We start from the raw sequence: 23,884 nt of genomic DNA, 5'->3' as shown, positions 1-23,884 counted from the left end.
ATGAAATTTGGAATATAGACCTTTATCATTCATGCATTAAATGCTCTGTAATTACATTTAGCTTCTTAAATAAAGATTTGTATACATAAAAAGGAAATATAAGTGAATAAAGAATATTTCTACAGAAATATATATATATAATCCTCTATTTAGCTCTGTTGAATGAGGAATGAAACCGGTCAGCTGGCTTTTTCACTTTTTATTTTCATCATGATTAAAAAAATTAGTCTTTATTTAGCTATTATAAAATTCTGTACCCCCCCCCCCCAAGATTTTCAAATACATATATATATATATATATATATATATTGTATAATTAGATGATTGATGACGGATTATTGATTAAAACATGTGACATTCAAAGTGTTATAATGAACAAATAAAAAAAAATATTAAAAAATTTGTTTTATTAAAAATATTAATTCTTACACAATAAAATCTGAAAATTTGTCGAAATGTGAAAATAAAATCTGCTTGTCAGTTTCTTTTCAATAATCATTCAATCTATTAACAACTCGTTGAAGTGACATCACACAAATTTACAAGTGTCAGGCTCTGCATTTCAGGCATAATCTGAAAAGGTAGAATTACAAGATATAAGTAAAAATGTTTTGTTTTAGAACCAACAAGAGAAATGCTGCATATATATATATATATATATATATATATATATATATATATATATATATATATATATATATATATATATATATATGTGTGTGTGTATTAAATAAAAGATGAGGAAGAAAAGTTATATATAACTTCATTATATGAAAACAATAAGGAAAAGTAAAAGGGGAAAATTAAGAAAAAAAAAAAAAAAGATACTTCTTCAAGCCATGTCATTTCGAAGCTAATAGCTTCTCATCAGAAGAGAAAGGCTAGAATTATACAAAATGTGTATAATATATATGGATATATATTTTAGTGTTGGGACAATTAATTAGAATTGGAAACCAGAAAAATCAGAACTTTTGGGGGTATCAGGATCGAAAAATATTTTGCTTATTTTCCGATGTGAAAAAAACCCAAAAAAAAAACCGATTCTTTGATTTTTTTATTTTGTTTTAAGCAAAATCTTCCATTGCTGGAAGTAATGATGAAATAATAAATAGTTATTGATTTTAAACTATCAGTAAAACTAAAATCTATAGATTACCCACAAATGTATTTTTACGTTTAGGAAAACATCTGCACATTTAACGTGTTTTTATGGTAATCGGGGAAAAATAACAATTCTATAGTTAAATATTTAGAGATTTATAAAGAATTGGAATCGGGAATTTAGTACTGAATTGTATTGGAATCTGGAAAAACATTGGAATCGTCCTATTACTAATATATATATATGGCTTTGCAAGATAGACAATAGAGTATTGGTTCTATAATAATAAATATGAAAATTACACACGAGAAAATCTCATATATAAGTATATTTTATGACTGGGCTATGTCAGGCAGCTACTACTACCTATTGGGTACAAGAATTGGCTCTATAATAATAATAAATATGAAATCTATTTAAATGAAAATGTCATATTAAGTGTATTTTACAACCGGGATATGGTAGACGGTATGCTAGCTCATTAAAAACTTAAAAAAAATAAATATGTTAATGAGAAATATCGAAATCTATTTGAGGGAGTTTGAAGATTAGCATATGTATATGATATTTGGAAATATTCTTGTATCATTAGAATGAAATAAATCTTATCAATTTTTATGTTAATATAGTTAGGATAGATGGAAAAACTTTTGCATGTATTCATAAAAAAAAAAACTGAAGGCACACAAGAACTATCTAGGATATTGCTGATAGTTAAAATTAAAAATTTTCTCTAATCTTTCTTCAGTTAAATCAACTCAAATCAATGGAAACAAAATACTTGAACATAATGGACAAATCTTTGAAAATCATACTAAATAAATGACTGCCATTGTTAATAATATATCGATGGAGTCATTCTCAGAGTACTCCTGAGGTAATCTCAAATTCAATTGCATCATTTTCCCCCAAATCTTTCCTACAATTCTAAAATAAATAAAATATCATACGGGCTTAAGTTTGGTGCTCTTCATGGATACTTAATGTCTTTCCTTAAAGAAATCAAACGTCCAGGAAACATTTCCACCAACACTCCAGGAGATGATGAAAGTGAAAGAGCCTAGCCTACCAATTAAAACTTGCCTTTTCTGTCTATTTTCTACCAACCAAATTACAAATATGGCAAATCTTTATCCTTTACACTAGTTATTTATTCTGCCAGATTAATAGGTTTAACCACAACCATTGTAAAACAGGCCTGGTCACTGAAAAATGATGTCCTGTCTGAGGTACAAGCAGCCAATAATGAATTAGAGCTTTTTACAAAAAGAATTAGAATTCTTTTTGAAACACACTTAGAAAAAGAAGAAACATGATTTATACTAAAACTGAACTTATTCATATATTCGATAAAAAAAAAGAAAGAAATAATTCAAAAAGAAAAGTTAAAAGTAAGTAAACGTTTGTTTAATGGATTTAAAAACTAAAATTTGGTTATTAATTACTTTAAAAAATTGCATTTAAGAAAAAGGAACATGATTTAGTCTAAAACTTAATTTTACTCAATATAAATAAAAAAGCAAGAATTATGTATGTAAAATGCTTGAAGCAAGAAACTATTACATATTGCTAAATATGAATTTAGCAAATAAACAAATAAATTAAAATTGAATGATGAATAATATTTTAAAATGAAATTGAACAACAAATAATATTTAAAATAATTTTTTAAAATGAAATTGAATGATAATTTTTACAAATTATAAATATTTTTTTAATAAAAACAACATTCTGGAAGAAATAAACTTGAAACATTTTTTTTTATACACACATACAAAGTTTCAATGAAATTTAATAAATTAAAAGAAAAGAAATGAAGTTAAAATTCCTATCATAATGTCATGATCAAGGTTAAAATTTTTATAAGTTTGAGTTTTTCCACATTGAAAACTAAAGACATTTCCAAAATATACTGATGATACTCTATGAAAAAAAATCTCATGTAAAAATTACTTGTTTAACAAGTTTTAAAACTAAAGAAATGTGTTCTGCATTGTAAAGAAAATCTCATTTAAAAATTATTTTATAACAGTTATATTTTTAACTTAAAATTAAAGTCACATGTAAATTAGTAATTATCAGGTTGTTACATACGTTCTCACCATTTCATAAAAATTTTTTGTGCTAAAACATGTTTTGATATTTGGCAAAGTGTTATGTATCATTAGAAAGCATGTATTCTGTTCTACAATATAATGGCCATCGTTTTTTGCTCATATAATTTTTTTTTGTTTTGCAGAACCGTCAAATGGATTGTCAAGTAGATAAAAAAATCACATTTTCAATACCTTCTTTTTGCCTTTTAATTGAGGTCTAAAAGCAAGTGAAGTGACCAAGGATATTATGCTGTACATGGAGAAAACACTATAGCTGAGAGAACTGTTTGAGTTTGGGCCCTACACAAACTTACTTTTGCTGTTAAAATTCTTTGATTTTCTTTAAACGGCTGAACTTATGCAACAACCTAATAAATACACTTTCAACACATAAAATTTACTGTATTTTCCCGACAAAAAATACTCTCTTTTAATTGTACGTCCAAACGTAAAATAACTTTTTATCTTTCGGAAAATAAAATACAGTCACTTTTGGTCCAGTTTTATAAATCCCTCAGCAATTTCTTTGAGAAATGAGACAGAAAATGACCATCCATTGTAATAGTCAATATCGTGGCCATTGTACTTTATTCTGTAACATAAGCAAGTCACATAACTTAATGAAATGGCTTATTATTTATGACAGTCAGGATTAAAACCATTAGGTTCCACTGTCCTATAAATAGAACAACAAATAATTTCTTTTTAAAATCTATAAGATAATCTATATATCTATAAAAGTGAACATATCTGTCTGTGTGTGTGTACATTTCCCTATGCAATAACTGTCAATTTTAAGTCTACAGACTCGAAAATTTGATATACAGGGTACTGAGATTTGGGAAAATTTTTGTGATCGGTTTTCAGACAGAAATTTGGCTTTTAAGGGGTCAAAGTTCAACGATTTTACCTTTGAGAACTCTACCAAACTCCTCCGACAATTTGGGGGTCTAAACACTTGAAATTTTAGATATAGGTTCTTTGGACATGGATCTAACTTAATAACTTGATTTGAGCCCAAAACAATAAATGTTAAGGGGTCAAAGTTAAAATAATTGACCGCCCCCCCCTTTTTTTTGCTCAACATACACCTCCAAACACCCGAGCAACGCCAGGCTGAAATTTTAGTATATAACTGCTTATTGCATGATTACTTTGAAGAAAGGATAAAATTTATTTATATTCATCAACTTCTCTCAGAGTTTTGGGGACTTTTAAAAATTCTTGTGAAGTTTTCTAAAATTCTATTTGTTTGATAACGTATGAACTTATATAAATGAGTCTTGCCAAAATTCCAATGTAACTCTTTGTGTGAACTGCTTTGCTATTTACCATAATGTGTCAATTTTATCATGAATATATATCCTCTTGATTTCTAAAATATAACATGTACCTAGTGTCCTATTTATAGAAGAGTCAATATTTTGCTTTCTAAATAAAAATAAATAACTTTTTCCTTTAAATTTGTGTATTCTAATCCATTTTTATTCATTAGACAAAGTTTCAATTCAATAGTAAAACAATTCAGATACTCTGGGAATTAATGGGTCAAGAAGAAATGAAATTAGCCTCAGAATGAATTCAGAAAGTATGGCATCAAAATTTGGATAATAAAATTAAAGAAATGTGACAATGCGATATTTTTTTTTTTTTTTTGTAAAATGTATAAATCGGTCAGAAGAGACAAAGTTACTCACATCAGCAATTGTTGCTCTCCGCTTTTTTCGGTCATAAAGGCACTTCATGGAAATATTGTAAAATGCTTCTATAATGTGTTTCGGCCAAGTTCCAGCAGAAACATCGACAAAATCGTAGATATCATCCACTTTGTCACAATGCTCACTAATATGAGATTTCTGTAAGAAGATGGGAAAAAAGGCTATTTTGAGTTTACTTGAAATTGTTCCAACTCTGAACCTCACAAATACTGTAAAACGAATAATAAAGTGGTTGTGTTTTTTGTTAAAGTGAAGCATAAATTTTATATATCTATCTTATTATAATGAGTAATAAATTATGTAAGAAACTGTTCAATATTGAAGACTGGTTTGAATTTAAAGGCTTTGGGTATTCTTAAATGTTACTATGTGTGTGCATGTGCAATGTGTGTGTATGTGTGTGTTAATATTGAAATGTGTATGCGTAATTCGTTCAGAAATTTGAGTGTATAAGCTTGGTAGAAATTCTGGCAAACCAGAAAGACTCCAGATTTAAAGTTCGCAGTAAACAGTGTTAGGTCAAAATTAGTTCCTGATATTAAACTTTATCTGTTATATAACTTCTGGCAAAATTTTCAGATTCCCTGTATGCGATAGTTTTATTTTCTCAATACATAACCGTTAACAAATACTAAAACAATTTAACTGGTAGCAAGTAATAAATTATGCGTAATATAGTACAAAATCATTTAATTATATTTCCAAAAGAAAATAAAACTATTTGATTGTTTTCCCTCAAAAAATTAACAAAAAAAAAAAACATTTAAAAAAAAAAAAAAATTACTACTTTTATAAATATTTATTTTTGTATAAGAAGTTATTTAAAATAAAAATTAGTACAAATAAAAAAGAAAAACATTTTATCATTTTTCCAATAAAAAAAAATCATACCACCTATTTGAATATTTATTTTTGTGAAAAAATTATTTAAAATAAAAATTAGCACAAAACTTTTCCTGGTTTTCTTAAACACCTATTTGATTTGAAACGTTGCCAATAATCTTGGGATACAAATTAAAATTTATATTTCGCTGGAATTTGTGAGTTTCTGTTCCAGGTATGACTCCTTAGATTCCTAAAAAAGGGATGTCTACAGTTTGGAAAAAAAAAAAAAAAAAAAAAAAAAAAAAAAATCACTGAATATAAAAATTACAATGAACACAGACTTTGATGATGAATACTTTAATACAAGACAAAATGAAAAAAAAAAAAAAAAAAGCAGGGGAAGAACAAGTTTTTGGATAGAGTAACCTTTTTAACATGGCAGCACAATACTGGGCTCTTTAAATTTTCACAAACCAATATTTTAATACAAGACAAAATGGAAAAAAAAAAAATGGGGGAAGAAAAAGTTTTTAGATAGTGCAGTTCTTCCCAACATTTTTAACATGGCAGCACAATATTGAGCTCTTTACATTTTCACGACACACCTCTCACAAAAAATGAATATTTAAATGAATAATTCATAGCACTTACAAATGTTTATCATTATCAGAATTCTAAATATCTAACAATTTAAGCAAATGATTTATTATAGTCTTCTCTTTCTGATATTTAAGCATGAATATCATACAAATAATAATGTGTGAGTTAATATTTATTAATACAAACAATTCTGGTTATATATAACTTATAAGTTCCACTTATAATCTATTCGTGGGAACCACTGGGATAGAGTACAAAGCGCTGTATGAGGCATGTAACAAGAACTTTTCAATTTGGTCTGAGTGTTCAAATATTAATACTGCACCATTGTGTCATAAAAAAGTTCAAAATTACTTGTCTGTTTGAAACTATGGCACCATGTTTTCTGTGAATTGTGTCCTACATTCAAAGTAGTATAGCTTAACTGTCTCTTATTTAGTTATCTTGCTCTCCTCACAATAATTAAGGGGTCCTTATAATACAGAATTACCCCTATATTAAAAAACAAAAGTAAAGAAAAATCTGTATGGCTTATATGATGTTCCAAAAACTACATAAATTGATCAAGTAGTTTTAATTTTACATAAGATCAAATTTTATGAGTAACTGAAAAGCAACTGTCCCATGTAACCATTTTGAAAACTACCTCAAGAAACAAAGGGAGATAACTCAATAATTTAAACTTGCAAGATTTTTGTTGTAATGCCTATAAATTCACTTTAATCCCTTAAAAATGATATTCTTTGCAAAAATAAAACTACTTGATTAATTTACGTGATTTTTTAGAACATGATATATTTTTTGTCACAGGTATATACGTTATCCAAGTTTTTTCTTTATTTTTGTTTTTTGAATATTGGGTAATTATAAACAAGAACCAATTTTTATTTTTATTTTTTTAATGTGAGTAATGCTTACCAGATCATGATCATCTCTTTTATAATCAAATACAGGAAGCCCAGTTAAAAGTTCAAGTAGTACCTGCAAAATAAATGAAGATTATTACATAGGATAGAATACCTTGTATTAATACATTGGATGGCTACATTTATCAAATGCATTAGACTTCTCACAAGAAAAATAGCAAGCATCAAGTTGGAACTAAAGTTCTGTCCATTTTCTCAAAGTAAATTATTTGTTGATTCAAAAGTGCCTAATGTCTATTATATTTGAGATTAACAAGGCTACCTGACATTGCGCTGGGTCATAAAAAAACAAAAAAATAAATAAAAGTATGTGTGTGTGTATGCGTGTGTGTGTGTACAATGTCTTCATATTAAAACTTCTATCTCTCTCTCTCTCTCTCTCTCTCTCACTGTCCTAAATGTCATTTCCAGAAGATTTTGAGGACTGACTTGGCATTTTTTCCAAATTATTATATAATTACATTGTTTCTTTTAAACTAATTAAAATTTCAAGAACGAAATCTGTTCCAATTTATCCTTAAAAAAAAAAAAAAAAAAATTTCCCTAAATTTTAGATATTATAAATCTGGGGCAGCACCGGTCAGGAAAATATAAACTTTGTGGGTGTTGGTTTTGTATTTTTCAAGTTTTATCTGGCCATACAAACACACATGCACACAGACGTTTTCCCTTTACATAATAGAAGATATGCTGAAATATCTACAGGTCAGCCAATCAATCTATATGGACTGCACATCCTTTCATTTTGGAGTGCTGAACAATTCATTAGACAGTACTCTCAATTATATCGCCTGGTCAGCTCTAGACATCACTGGCTTTCTGTTGATCCTTAAACTGGTTGGCCTTAACAAAAGAGATGGAAAATAGCCTGATGGCTGGACAGTATTCCCCTTTGCAACTGGTGTCGATATTTTCACATCCTTGTCAGTAACAGAATCGGCAACAAACTCTGTTCATGCAGCAATATCAGCAGAGATCAGTTTCTCAGCTGATTTGTACTCCAACTGATCACCGTGAAGATGAATAAAGCAGTAGGCCCTGCTACATGTGGCTTCCTCGATAGCCCTGGTCTGTTAATGATGTGCCACACCAAAGACCATCATGAACTGACTTGGCTTTATAAATGTAATTAACTATTAGTTGTTTTATTTTAATGAATATGCTTCTCAGCTAATTACAACATGGTCATCTTCAAGTCCAATGTGAACAACTTCTTGTTGAGCCGTCCCCTTAAATAATTAAATTCTACCCGATTTCCATTATTAAAAGATCACTACGCTGCTTTCTCGGTGACTACCATGCATTCATTAATTATATTATAAACTATAGATATAAAACCAGAATATTGTATATATGTTTATAATATAAACTATAGATATAAAACCAGAATATTATACATATGTTTATAATATAAACTATAGATATAAATCCAGAATATTGTATATATGTTTATAATATAAATTATAGATATAAAACCAGAATATTGTATATATGTTTATATTATAAACTATAGATATAAAACCAGAATATTATACATGTTTATAATATAAACTATAGATATAAAACCAGAATATTGTATATATATTTATAATATAAATTATAGATATAAAACCAGAATATTGTATATATGTTTATAATATAAACTATAAATATAAAACCAGAATATTGTATATATGTTTATAATATAAATTATAGATATAAAACCAGAATATTGTATATATGTTTATAATATAAATTATAGATATAAAACCAGAATATTGTATATATGTTTATAATATAAAGAATAGATATAAAATCAGAATATTATACATATGTTTATGATATAAACTATAGATATAAAACCAGAATATTGTATATATGTTTATAATATAAACTATAAATATAAAACCAGAATATTGTATATATGTTTATGATATAAACTATAGATATAAAACCAGAATATTGTATATATGTTTATAATATAAACTATAGATATAAAACCAGAATATTGTATATATATTTATAATATAAATTATAGATATAAAACCAGGATATTGTATATATGTTTATAATATAAATTATAGATATAAAACCAGAATATTGTATATATGTTTATAATATAAACTGTAGATATAAAACCAGGATATTGTATATATGTTTATAATATAAATTATAGATATAAAACCAGAACATTGTATATATGTTTATAATATAAATTATAGATATAAAACCAGAATATTGTATATATGTTTATAATATAAATCACAGATATAAAACCAGAATATTATATATATGTTTATGATATAAATTAGATAAAAAACCAGAATATTGTATATATGTTTATAATATAAATTATAGATATAAAACCAGAATATTGTATATATGTTTATAATATAAATCACAGATATAAAACCAGAATATTATATATATGTTTATGATATAAATTAGATAAAAAACCAGAATATTGTATATATGTTTATAATATAAATTATAGATATAAAACCAGAATATTGTATATATGTTTATAATATAAATTATAGATATAAAACCAGAATATTGTATATATGTTTATAATATAAATTATAGATATAAAACCAGAATATTGTATATATGTTTATAATATAAATTATAGATATAAAACCAGAATATTGTATATATGTTTATAATATAAATCACAGATATAAAACCAGAATATTATATATATGTTTATGATATAAATTATAGATATAAAACCAGAATATTGTATATATGTTTATAATATAAATTATAGATATAAAACCAGAATATTGTATATATGTTTATAATATAAATTATAGATATAAAACCAGAATATTGTATATATGTTTATAATATAAATTATAGATATAAAACCAGAATATTGTATATATGTTTATAATATAAATTATAGATATAAAACCAGAATATTGTATATATGTTTATAATATAAATCACAGATATAAAACCAGAATATTATATATATGTTTATGATATAAATTAGATAAAAAACCAGAATATTGTATATATGTTTATAATATAAATTATAGATATAAAACCAGAATATTGTATATATGTTTATAATATAAATCACAGATATAAAACCAGAATATTATATATATGTTTATGATATAAATTAGATAAAAAACCAGAATATTGTATATATGTTTATAATATAAATTATAGATAAAAAAACCAGAATATTGTATATATGTTTATAATATAAATTATAGATATAAAACCAGAATATTGTATGTTTATGAAATAAACTATAGATATAAAACCAGAATATTGTATATATGTTTATAATATAAATTATAGATAAAAAAACAGAATATTGTATATATGTTTATGAAATAAACTATAGATATAAAACCAGAATATTGTATATATGTTTATAATATATATTATAGATAAAAAACCAGAATATTGTATATATGTTTATAATATAAATTATAGATCTAAAACCAGAATATTATATATATGTTTATGAAATAAACTATAGATATAAAACCAGAATATTGTATATATGTTTATGATATAAATTATAGATATAAAACCAGAATATTGTATATATGTTTATAATATAAACTATAGATATAAAACCAGAATATTGTATATATGTTTATGATATAAATTATAGATATAAAACCAGAATATTATATATATGTTTATAATATAAACCATAGATATAAAACCAGAATATTGTATATATGTTTATAATATAAACTATAGATATAAAACCAGAATATTGTATATATGTTTATGATATAAACTATAGATATAAAACCAGAATATTGTATATATGTTTATGATATAAATTATAGATATAAAACCAGAATATTGTATATATGTTTATAATATAAACCATAGATATAAAACCAGAATATTGTATATATGTTTATAATATAAATCACAGATATAAAACCAGAATATTATATATATGTTTATGATATAAATTAGATAAAAAACCAGAATATTGTATATATGTTTATAATATAAATTATAGATATAAAACCAGAATATTGTATATATGTTTATAATATAAATTATAAATATAAAACCAGAATATTATATATATGTTTATAATATAAATTATAGATATAAAACCAGAATATTGTATATATGTTTATAATATAAATTATAGATATAAAACCAGAATATTGTATATATGTTTATGATATAAATTATAGATATAAAACCAGAATATTGTATATATGTTTATAATATAAATTATAGATATAAAACCAGAATATTATATATATGTTTATAATATAAATTATAGATATAAAACCAGAATATTATATATATGTTTATGATATAAATTATAGATATAAAACCAGAATATTGTATATATGTTTATAATATAAATTATAGATATAAAACCAGAATATTGTATATATGTTTATAATATAAATTATAGATATAAAACCAGAATATTATATATATGTTTATAATATAAATTATAGATATAAAACCAGAATATTATATATATGTTTATAATATAAATTATAGATATAAAACCAGAATATTATATATATGTTTATAATATAAATTATAGATATAAAACCAGAATATTATATATATGTTTATGATATAAATTATAGATATAAAACCAGAATATTGTATATATGTTTATGATATAAATTATAGATATAAAACCAGAATATTGTATATATGTTTATGATATAAATTATAGATATAAAACCAGAATATTATATATATGTTTATGATATAAATTATAGATATAAAACCAGAATATTGTATATATGTTTATGATATAAATTATAGATATAAAACCAGAATATTGTATATATGTTTATGATATAAATTATAGATATAAAACCAGAATATTGTATATATGTTTATGATATAAATTATAGATAAAAAACCAGAATATTGTATATATGTTTATAATATAAATTATAGATAAAAAACCAGAATATTGTATATATGTTTATAATATAAATTATAGATAAAAAACCAGAATATTGTATATATGTTTATAATATAAATTATAGATAAAAAACCAGAATATTGTATATATGTTTATAATATAAACCATAGATATAAAACCAGAATATTGTATATATGTTTATAATATAAATTATAGATAAAAAACCAGAATATTGTATATATGTTTATAATATAAACCATAGATATAAAACCAGAATATTGTATATATGTTTATAATATAAATTATAGATAAAAAACCAGAATATTGTATATATGTTTATAATATAAATTATAGATAAAAAACCAGAATATTGTATATATGTTTATAATATAAATTATAGATATAAAACCAGAATATTGTATATATGTTTATAATATAAATTATAGATAAAAAACCAGAGGACTAAATCTTTAAACATTGGATAAAAACAATGTAAACATTGCAATATTAAATTCTTACTTTCATTTTGCTAAGAAAATCTCCAAAGAGTCTAAATTACTTATGATTGCTTTACACTTTTCCAAAAACATATGTGAAGTTATTGTTTTCTGAAATTTTCATCAAACTATAGAAGAATGGCTGCTATACAACGCGACATAACGGAGTGTGCAAATATCTTCACTGGACCATCTGTAAAAAATTGAATATCGAATGAATCAACAAGTCTTCAGAACATATACCAGAAAGAACAGTTGGAAATAAGTTATACACCATCCATTATGACTATGTAATTCCTACAGTTATATACCTAGAAAACAGAGCTATTAAACCTTACATAGTGATACAAGTCAAGAAGGAGAAAGAAACAACCTTAGTAGAAGTTAATGACCCCAATGATACTTGGTTGAACAGCGCCAAGAGGTTAAAGATATAATATCAAGGTCTTATGTATGACATGAAAAGAAACTGGAATCTTAGGAAGATCTATCACTCCAGAAATTATAGGAGCAACTAGACTCCTGAAAAAGAATTTCAAGAACTACCTGGCAAATATACCCAGTAAACCAAGTGCAAGAGAGATTCAAACAATTGCATTTAAAAGGACAAGAAAAGATTTCAGTTTGAATGTATAAGATATGTATGAATAGCTGGTATCCAGTGGGATGCTTCGTCCCTAGATTAAACAATATAAGGGAAAAAAAATCTAGCAGGGAGATCTGACGTTGCCCAGAATTGAATGAGGAGCAATGAATGTTCCACACTTCTAATATTTTTATTGTCATCGAAATTGGTGAAATCATTCATTTTTTAATCAAATTGATTGACTGCCTGTGCACTGGGTTGGTTGGTTGGTTTTGTTTTACGGCGTATCAACCCTTTTCGTGTCACTTAATGCCGAATCCAAAAATTTTGAAGAAAAATTTTTTAATAGAATATATTTGTTGTTTTCAAGTCGGTTTCTATTCAACCCATAGTTGGGACCCTAACAGGTAATACCACTCCAGGTCAGAGTGGACCTGAGAGCAATGGTAATTAAAGGGTGGCTCCACACTCCCCAAAGCCCGCAAGCTGGGGCCTCACCACTGAATATAGTTTAAGGTCATATCTAGGACCACTGTGCACTGGGAGGAAGTTTCACATACCTTCTCATAGTAACTTAGTCCACAATACAATATAGCCTACATTGCACTGTAGAAATCTATTGTTGATTTTATAAAATTATTTTTATATAATGACTTGAAGTAAAATTTAAAATGCAAAAATCAAGTATCATGGTTCAGGTGTATTCTAAACAGAAACATTCATTTCAAGTGAACTCCTGTCTTATCAAAGAACCTATTGTTGATTTAATACACCAGGACCTTTTGCTTGTACGGTGATAAAACCTCTCAAATGCACTTGTGATGTTAGGCTATATAAGGGTGTTAACTTTAGTAAAAATCAGATTGTTCCTTCTTTAATCGGATTTTTTTGATAATTGATTTTTTATACTTATCAGAGTCATTTCAATACAAAATCTATTTATGAGCATCCCCAAACACATAAATAGATTTGTGTGAAATTTCAAAAAAGAAGTTGTCCCAGAACTAAAAACGAATATTTTTCAAAAGTGCTCAATGCATACATATTATTATTGAAATGTTGATTAATCCGCGTAGGGTTTTTTCTGATGTTTATATAATTTCACTCATAATAGCTCTACATATGTTGAGCACTTTTGAAAAATATTGGTTTTTAATTCACAACATTTGAACTTATTTAATATATCAGACACACAAACATACAAATTTATAGACATACACTAGTAAATTTGCCAAACATTGCCCGAGTGTCAAATACGTTATAAAATATTTAGTTCTTTCCCACTGCAAGAACTCAGACACCATGGTTGGAAAATGAAATTGAGAAGTCAGCGTCCTAGAGGAGGGGCGCTCTGACCTGCAAAAAGTGCCTGGGCAGCACCATCGGCATTCCCTGGTAAAAGCACCTTAGGTGATTAGCAATAAACTAACTCCTTTTCAAAGAGAGAAAGCAAGGCTTGGGAGGATGCACATCCTGGAACTGCACAGAACTTAACTCCCACCGCAAAATCAACAGGGACCAGATCATTACAGGAATGTTGATTTGGGGGGTGGGGGGAATAAAAATTGCTAATATAACATTTAGTTATAATTTCCAATATTTTGTTTGATATTTGTAAACATATAATACAAAGCATTATTATTATAAATAATTAATGATCCTTACCACTCCATAGCTGTAGGAATCCAGCTTTACAGATACTTCATGTTGGTATGCTTCAGGGGCCAAATATGCTGCTGTCCCTGTTACAACTCTAGTAAATATGCTCGTCATATCCTTGGGACTTTTCCGTGCCGTGGCAAAATCACCAACTTTCGGTAAAAAGTGTTCATCCAGAAGTACATTTGCGCTGAAATTAGATTGTAGCTGTTAAAAAATATAATTCTATTTATTTTCTATTAAAAGAAAAAAAAAGAAATTGCCTGTTGGGCAGCTTTTAAACTAATTTTTCAGTAATTTTAGAAATGTATAGTTTTCTCAATCTGAATGTCAATCAAACTTTTTTAAACACCACACAAGAAAAATTTTATTCATTAGAAAAAAAAAAAAAAAAAAAAGATAAAAACAGATTTAAGAAAGTTTTTGATAATTTATGTTCAATAATTTTCAAGGGAGGTAATTTAAATGTAAACGTTTAGTATTTAAAATAACAATAGATTTATATTAAACATATGCAATATAAAAATAATACTTTAATACTGTTAAGACTCCGCTAATGTCTTTTAATGGTAGGAGTGTCCCTTCTTCCTGAGATTTTTATGGATGGGTCTGTTCTAGATAAGAAATCGACTCTAAAACCTTTTGGTCTTTCTTTCTCATCAAATCTTTCCTGGAGTTCATATATTAAATCCATTGCTCTTTCTACTTCTTGTAAACTCGGTTCTCTTTATCACTCTAAACACTTTCTCACACCCAAGGCCAATCTCTATCTCTATAAATCTACTATCAGTTTATGTATAGAGTACTGTCGTCATATTTGGACTGGTGAATCTGTATCCTATTTGAAACGTATCTGTTATTTGATCGGCCCTTACATGTTCTTCTAGTCTTTTCTACATGATTATGTTCTAAAAAATTTCCTGATCTATTCTCTGCTTCCTTTGCTCCAACTCGTTTGACTTGTTGGTCTAGTGGTCTTCATCAATTCACTGTTTTAATACCTCACTGTAATACAGCTTCCTATTCCAGTAGCTTCTTTCCAAAGACCGAAACATTGTGGAACTCTCTTCCTGCTCACTGTTTTCCTTCTACCTACAGTCTTTGATCTTTTCAAGACTAAGGTCAATAGACATCTCATGTTTTTGTGATAATTATCTTTTGTTCCTGTTAATTTTTGTACATCAAGTTGCTTTGTGCCACGTCTCAAGCGATTTCCATAAAATAAAGATTTTTTTTTTTTTAAAATTTAAAAAGTGGCAGTCGAATGTTGGAGAGTTGATTTTTCAGGGAGCTGTCAGGCAGTTAGCTTTTGATGATTTATGAGAACAGAGGCTCTGTTGTGTCAGGTTGAACTGATGTTTTTCAATAGGATAGGGTAGGAAAGAAACTGTTATTCTGCAAGTCTGTCATTCAACATTAATAGTAATCTCCAAAAATAATAAACTTTATTTGTTCGTAGAGAGGCTGCTTCTCAGCTGCCTATAACATGGTAGTTTTAAATAAGGTGTTGTTGAGTCGTCTTCGTATATTATTAAACTCTACCCAAGTTCCACCATTACTGATCATAAGGGTATTGTCTCAGAGTCTACCTAACATTTATTAACCCTTATTCTAGAGTGACCTCTAGGCCGTGACCTCCAAGTAAAATAAAGTAACCCTTAAGTAAAAAACAAAAAGAAGCTGAACTCATGGTTTTACTTGGTGTAAGGATACTTTGCAGCAACTTTAACTGGATCTACTATCAACTTACGCCCAGACACAATGTGCAGAACGGTCACGGCTGTGAGTGAACACAATGGCTATGTTCATATGTATTCATATTAAACAAGCTGACAATATTGTGATTTTTATTTACAGATAACATTTGTATGGACATCAATTACTGTTATTGTGCAATTACATACAAAAGCATGTAGAAGAAAATGGTGTGTTGTGGTTTTTATAAAGACATCAGTTAAATAAATTTGTAAGAAAATTTTACTTTAAACATATTTTTTTTACCTTTTTATGTCTCTGTGAATAACATTGTTACTATTCAAATAATGTATGCCCTGAGCCGTTCCTTTCGCGATATCGATTCTTTGTTGAACTACAAGAGGAAGTGTATCATTCTATTTAAAAGAAGAAAAAAGAAAGACACAAGAATCAAATAATGAAGTTTACAAGCAATTTTTGAAAGCTGCAACATGGCCGTCTTCAAATCTAAAGCGAACAAATACTCATCATAAACCGCTTTTATAACTAATCAAATTTTGACCATTACATTCATAATTTTCAATCCTCCCATAATATTCTTCATCATTTAACTGATAATCTAGCTATCTCATAAACACTAACTCTAGTGGCTTTTGGCCTTGATATGTTTATGAAAAAAAAAATACAAACTGCTGAAACAGTTATCTGTCAATGTATGCACTGCATATAAAGCTAGGTACATGTACACGTTTATATATCTGTGTACAAGATCTGTTCATAAACTAATTCTCTCTTCTGTTGGCCTGCTTTCCAGCTGACTACAATTTGATTGTCTTCAAGTCCAATGTAAACAATTTCTTGATGAACCGTCCCCCTAAGTAATCCAATTTACAAAATTTCTATTATGATTACTACGCTATAATCCCATTGACTAATGTACACTCATTAACCCTTATCCCCGAGTAGCCTCTTGGCCTTGATAAGTGGTAACTCCTTTGTAAAAAAAAATTACCATTATCCAATCATAATGAATTTTGAAAATCAGTAGGCATTGTAGTGAGTAATCTGGAAGCAAATAGAGAATCGAAGAATCTTGTGGAAATTCTGATGCCTAAGATTTTTTTGTGAAATAGCTATTAGACATTGACTAATTCCTTAAATGTCAATTTATTTGGATTATTATAAAATTATAAAAGGTTTTTAAAGTGCAGCATAATATGGATACAACCTCTCATTTGAAAATTCAAACATTTCAAATTTGCATTAAACTGGGTCCATGGTCATTAGGCACTCATTAAACATGATTCCCTGAATTTAAATTTCTTCTGAAGAACTCTTAAGCTTAACTCTTAAATTTGCCAAACTTTCTAGAACCAAAATCATATAATGGATTTTGATCAAAATTGGAATAATGATTCTAGACATACAGTTTAGTAGCATTATTTTAATCTTAGTAAGGAGACAAAAGTGGTGCAAAACTACTGTTTGGGAAATTAATTTTACGTATCTGGAACAGATATTCTTATAAGTGATCTTATATAATCATATGTTGAAATAGCAAGTCCTTCTCATACCACCAAATGTAGGAAATATTTATTAATCGATGTTTAATATCTATTGTTAAAATCTTGATTATTATAGCATTTCAAACAATTTTTTTTAAGATTATATGTGTAATATTAAATAGATTTTAAGTCAAAATCTTACCTCATTTAATAATATTAAAAAAAAAATCTTAAAAAATCATAAAACCATTTTTTTTTTATTGCATTCTTGTTAGAGAGTGACTGAGCAGAAGCAGTAACTTATCTGTCTATTTATTATCTATCTATGTATCTGTTTATCTATCTATCTATATAATTATCTATCTATCTAGTGATGAGTGGACAACAGAGATTTGAATTGTCATGTTTTGACAGGTTGTCAAACATGTCAAACTTTATGAACAGTCAAGTTTGCACCAGAAAGTATCCAAACAGGTGACCGGACATGACATGTCACATGTTCCGATTTGCATAAGTATCGTTGAGTTGGACTGGAGACGTCAAATGAACAAGATGGGCTAAAATGGGTCTCCCCCATGAGGGGGGGGTGTCTCAGAATGGAGACATAGAACCACCCCAAGCCAAGATCATTGCTCACTCTTCTGCTATTAGGAATACCTGGGAGTGAATCATTTGTCTTGGGTCCATTTTGAAGCATCTTTGTTACAACAGGTTGCAGCTCCCCCAAAGATGATTGATGAATCCCCCATTCTGTTTTGACTGTTAATCTCATCACTTACTGATATTAATATTAGGTTGGTGCAAAAACAATATTTTCTTACATATGTTACTTTTATATATGATTTCTGAATTAATTCATTGATATATATAGATATATATATACATGTTATATATCATTTTCGCTCTATCAAATTGTGTTATTCGTTACTGTTTTCAATCTCTTTATTCATTTTTTTTTTTGCAGGCTTTTCGACAGCATGGACAAAACTGAAATTCGCACAATTTTTTTGTTCCAGTTCAAACTAGGCCGAAAAGCTGCCGAGAAAGCTTGTGATATCAATGATGCATTTGATCCAGGAACCACTCACGAACATGTGACACAACGGTGGTTCAAGAAATTTCTCAATGGTGATGAGAGCCTTGAAGATGAAGATGGGTGCAGCCAGCTGATTGCAGTTGCTAAACATTTGAAAGCCTTAATTGAAGCCGATCCTTGCAAAACCACATGAGAAGTTCCTGTTAAGGTTGACCACTGAACAGTCGTTCGCTATTTAAAGCAAATAAGGAACTCAAAAAAGTTGAATAAATGAGTGCTGCATGAATTGAACGATAATCAAAAAAAAAAATCTCGTTTTGAGGTGTCTTCTATGCTCCTTCTGCGCAACAAAAACAACCCATTTCTCGAGCAGATTGTGACGTGTGATGAGAAGTGGATCCTCTACAACAACTGGCGATGTTCGACACAGTGGTTGGATGCCGGAGAAGCTCCACAACACTTCCCGAAGTCGAAATTTCACCAAAAAAGAGTTGTGGTGACTGAGATTGGTCAATATGAAGGGAACAATTCTCCTCCATGATAACACTTGCCCACATGTTGCTCAACTGATCCTGCAGAAGTTGAACAAATTGGGCTACGAGACTGTCTCATCCGCCATATTCACCGGATCTCCCGCCCAATGATTATCACTTTTTCAAGCATCTCAACAACTTCCTGCATGAAAAATGCTTCAAAAGCTGAGATGATGCCGAATCAGCCTTCAATGACCTTACTGCTTCTAGAACTCCGGATTTCTATACTAATGGGATAAACAAACTGGTTTCTCGTTGGCAAAAATGTGTCAATTCTAATGGTTCTTATTTCGATTAATAAAGTTTATTTATGAAAGGAGTTATGATTTTTTGAAGTTGAACATCAAGAAAACGACATTATTTTTGCATCAACCTTATATTTTATTTTGTTTCAGCTGATTGTATTGCTCCACCTGGGAGATTATTACTACAGAGGCAGAAAGATCCAGCATTTTTCATACCGTATCTTTGGCAGGTTGAACCAGCTTCAATTGAAGGAAGTTTGGTGGTTGTTTACGTTGGTGATCTTTTAAACCAATGCATTTCCGGTGAAGATGTTATTATATACTTATGAAAGCCAAACAATTTGTTGATGTCGCAAGCTGTTTCTACAGCTTTACAGCCTAACTTGAATTGAAATAAGAAAATTGTGCAAATTTGCTTTTTCTTCCATCTTATATTCAACATTCTGAAAAAACGTAATTGTTTTAAAACAATTGTAATTTAAACGGTTGGTACTTGTACAGTTTAATCAAGACATTAAAAAATGAAAATATCAAAAAAAAAGTTACATTGTACGTATTCGTTTTGGCATGAAGATCTCAGAGAAAAAAAATTTCACTTAATTTGATCGAGTAGTTTTTTTTTTACAGTGGAAAAACACGTTTTTATGAGAGCGCGTTGAAGGCAGACATCTTTGATTTGTTTTAAATTTTTGTTTGAATTTTAGAAACGACATGGGAGATAATTCCATATAAAGCGCCAACACACCCTCCCTATCTCTTCCTAAAAATCAAACCTTTTGCTCGGTATCATAACAATTTTTTTTTTCGCTGTAAAATAAAAACTACTTGATAAAATCTAGTGAAATTTTTTTCGGAAAACTTCATTCCATAACAAATAAGTACAATTTAAACTTTTTTCAATATTTTCATTTTTTAATGTCTTGACTAAACTATACAAGTACCACACGGTTAAATAGAGCGAAAAGTGCTCTTTAAAATGAGGTATTATAACAGAAACTTATTTGATATACATCATTTGAAATCAAAATATAAAATTCTGCAAGAATTTTCTTCTCAACCTAATATCTTATCATTTTTTTCATAATTTTGGGGGTATGTTCATTACTGTGACATGACTATTCACGAGATACCATTATTTTCACTTGAAATTCAATATTTCAATTTTTGAATTTCACTACAATAACGATAAAGGACCATATTACCATTTTCAGTTTTTAATTTCTATAATTTTAAAGTTGTAAATAAAATAGAATAAAGAAAGACATATTTGCTTTTTATGAATGTTAGGCGCAAAGGCAGACCCGACCCCCATTATTATTACATGCCCCTTTGATCATAATTTTCATTGTCAGTCACAACCTAGTTGTTGCGTAAAAAAAAAAGAAGAGAAGTTGACACTTCATAACGGTGTTACTTATGCATGTAATCTGTTTAATAGAGTTCTTAAACAGAAAGGAACCACAACTTTGTACCGGCCCAGCAATATCCGAAATACAGTGAAATTATTTTAGTCTTTAATTTGTATTTGAACATTTTTAAACTTAAAACGGTAAATATCTATTATATTCTTTAAATTTAAAATGATTTATCTCCCTTTGGCAAGTTTTATTTTTATGGGATTATTTAAGCCATTCATATTTGGATCAAGTAATTTTTAAAAATTGCAGTGAAGTATGTTATCTATATTATATTTATGTCTGTCCATCTGCCCGTTCCACTTTTTCTTAGAAACTATTAGGCTGATCTGGCTAAAATTTTGTAAGAACGTTTATTAAGGTGCAGCAAACTAAGTATTATCGTATCTGTTCGATGCACAGTTAGGGATTAATAGAGATTAGTATTTAATGCAAAAATGAGCAAAAACTTAACCATATTCAACCACTAATTTGGCATAAAGCACTCATTCTAAGTCAACAGGTTATAAGGATGGTCTGTTTTTAATGAGCTAAAAAGCCTAGTTGTTCATAATAACATAATTCACCAATAACAAATGAAAATTGGTTAGTCAGAAGGAAAATTGAATTTGTCAGCTTAAATGCTGTTTGGCCTGACTGAAAATCGGACAAGATAACTTTATGTGAGATATATTGTTACATCATATTTCAATTTTGTATCAACCATGTTGAAGTTTTCATCCTTAATAAAAGGTATTTCAATAGAGACCTACCTTGCATGCAAGTCTGTCTTCAAGTGAACCATTTACCATATAAGTGTATACCAGGCAAAATTTAGGACCACAACTATATCCAAGCAATGAGACCAGGTTTTCATGTTGAAATCTGCAATAAATAAGTAAAAAGATTGCCTTTATTTTTAATTCTTGAATTTTGTGAATTTCAAGACTGAATATATATGTCAGCCATAAGAACCGTCTTTCAAACTGGATAAATTCCGCTTTTCCTGCCGAGATTTACTCAAATATAAAACTCCATTTTAATGTGTCAATTAAATCATTTGGTGAATTTGTATTTGTTCACTGCACAGGTCGTGATGTTCCACTGTCTTCATTTTTTAAGAAGCAATTAAACTGTCGTCTGTAGCATTCATCTATGTGTTCCACTAGTCATGTAATATTGTTGGTCTATATAATGTGTCCATATATTTATGAGTATATATGAATGTGTCTATTTTGTGTTTGATGTGTCATATTTAATTATCTCTAAGATGTTGAGTGTATAGATATTTGAAGTGTGTATGTGATCGTCCAGTGAGGAGTGTATAAACAGGACATATAACATTGATGATATACGGTCTTTACAATAATAGGGGACAGATACAGTTCTCTTTGGGAGGAGGGGGGGATTAACATCGGCCAATGAAGAAACATACCTTATCCATCTGAGTTGATCTTGATTTGATAGATCCTTGAAAAAGTTGCAAACGAAGATTTGTACAACCCAAAGTCTTGGTTGCACTTACAGCAACTTTATTTACCAATGTTTCTCCATTGGAAAGCTCCACGCTAGTCTTAGATTTTTACATCTTAACTATCAACATTTTCCGACTCACAGCCATTATGGTCAGTGAACCATCTCTCTCCCTCTGACTGCAGACTGTCGACTCAACTGACTGCCATCTCGTTGACTAATTTCTACGTGTCTCTCCAACCCCCCCCTCTAAATGATGTCATCAACATGTAAAACCATGCAACCATCATCTGATTTCTGCCATTAAGTCATCCGTGTTTATTTTTACTTATCAAATTCCTTTTTTCCCCCAAGTTAAAATTCCTAGGGACTATTTTAACATACAACCATCATCTGATTTCTGTCATTAAGTCATCCATGTTTATTTTTACTTATCAAATTCCTTTTTCCCCCAAGTTAAAATTCCTAGGGGCTATTTTAACATACAACCATCTGATTTCTGTCATTAAGTCATCCGTGTTTATTTTTATTTATCAAATTCCTCCCCCCCCCCCCAAGTTAAAATTCCTAGGGACTATTTTAACATAAATATTTTCGCAAGTTAAATACCTTTTTTTAGTTTTGATAACATTCTTTCTATTATTCAAGCATTCTTTTCTTTGTTATCGAAATATTTCTAACCTAAAATACTGACAATCGGCCATACAGCAGCAGACTAACCAGTATTTTCCAGGAGCCAATAATATAACAAACGTGCACATTAGTACACGCCTCATCAAGATGTGTCTTTTCAATGTAATGTTAACTTTGTAGCTGCTCAATTATGGTTAAAGTGCACAAATATCATTTTTTATTCATATATAAATTTACAAATGCAAAGTGTGACTTCATGAGAAATCTACCTGGCTGTAATTCCCCTCCCTTCTCCTAATTGTCTAATAATATTAGTATCTTTAGTTATGAGGGTTTAAAATTAAAAGATGTGCAAAGAAGTAAAGATGAAATGATTCATCAGGATTCAGCAACTTTGTTCTTACTATTACGTTCTGTGGAACTATGAACAAATTCAGCACAGCTGCATCGATTGCTTGAATTATGGAAGAAACTTTTTTTTTTTGACA

The 23,884-nt window shown here is 28.1% G+C and overlaps 1 protein-coding gene and 1 long non-coding RNA gene across 5 annotated transcripts in view; one reads left to right on the top strand and one right to left on the bottom strand.

The window, feature by feature from the left end:
* LOC145243986 (uncharacterized) overlaps nucleotides 1–5,430 on the top strand; it is a 41,868-nt gene extending 36,438 nt beyond the window's left edge. Inside the window, exon 3 of the long non-coding RNA XR_013862977.1 lies at nucleotides 3,345–5,430. This is a non-coding gene — a long non-coding RNA (uncharacterized LOC145243986). The remainder of the gene's footprint in view (nucleotides 1–3,344) is intronic.
* Nucleotides 391–23,884, bottom strand: part of LOC145243982 (interleukin-1 receptor-associated kinase 4-like) — a 101,275-nt gene continuing 77,781 nt past the window's right edge. For all 4 annotated transcript variants that reach the window (XM_080107122.1, XM_080107123.1, XM_080107124.1 and 1 more), the window contains 6 exons: nucleotides 22,064–22,175; nucleotides 16,884–16,993; nucleotides 14,889–15,072; nucleotides 7,263–7,325; nucleotides 4,899–5,057; nucleotides 391–573 (listed from right to left, as the gene is read on the bottom strand). In XM_080107122.1, coding sequence (XP_079963248.1) covers nucleotides 508–573; nucleotides 4,899–5,057; nucleotides 7,263–7,325; nucleotides 14,889–15,072; nucleotides 16,884–16,993; nucleotides 22,064–22,175 — 694 coding nt within the window. In that variant the 3' untranslated portion in view covers nucleotides 391–507. The remainder of the gene's footprint in view (nucleotides 574–4,898; nucleotides 5,058–7,262; nucleotides 7,326–14,888; nucleotides 15,073–16,883; nucleotides 16,994–22,063; nucleotides 22,176–23,884) is intronic.

This window comes from Euprymna scolopes, chromosome 22, assembly GCF_053919585.1.
Source record: "Euprymna scolopes isolate OS-2025 chromosome 22, ASM5391958v1, whole genome shotgun sequence".
NCBI classification, from domain to species: Eukaryota; Metazoa; Mollusca; class Cephalopoda; order Sepiida; family Sepiolidae; genus Euprymna; species Euprymna scolopes.
This window is presented reverse-complemented; position numbering and strand designations above follow the sequence as displayed.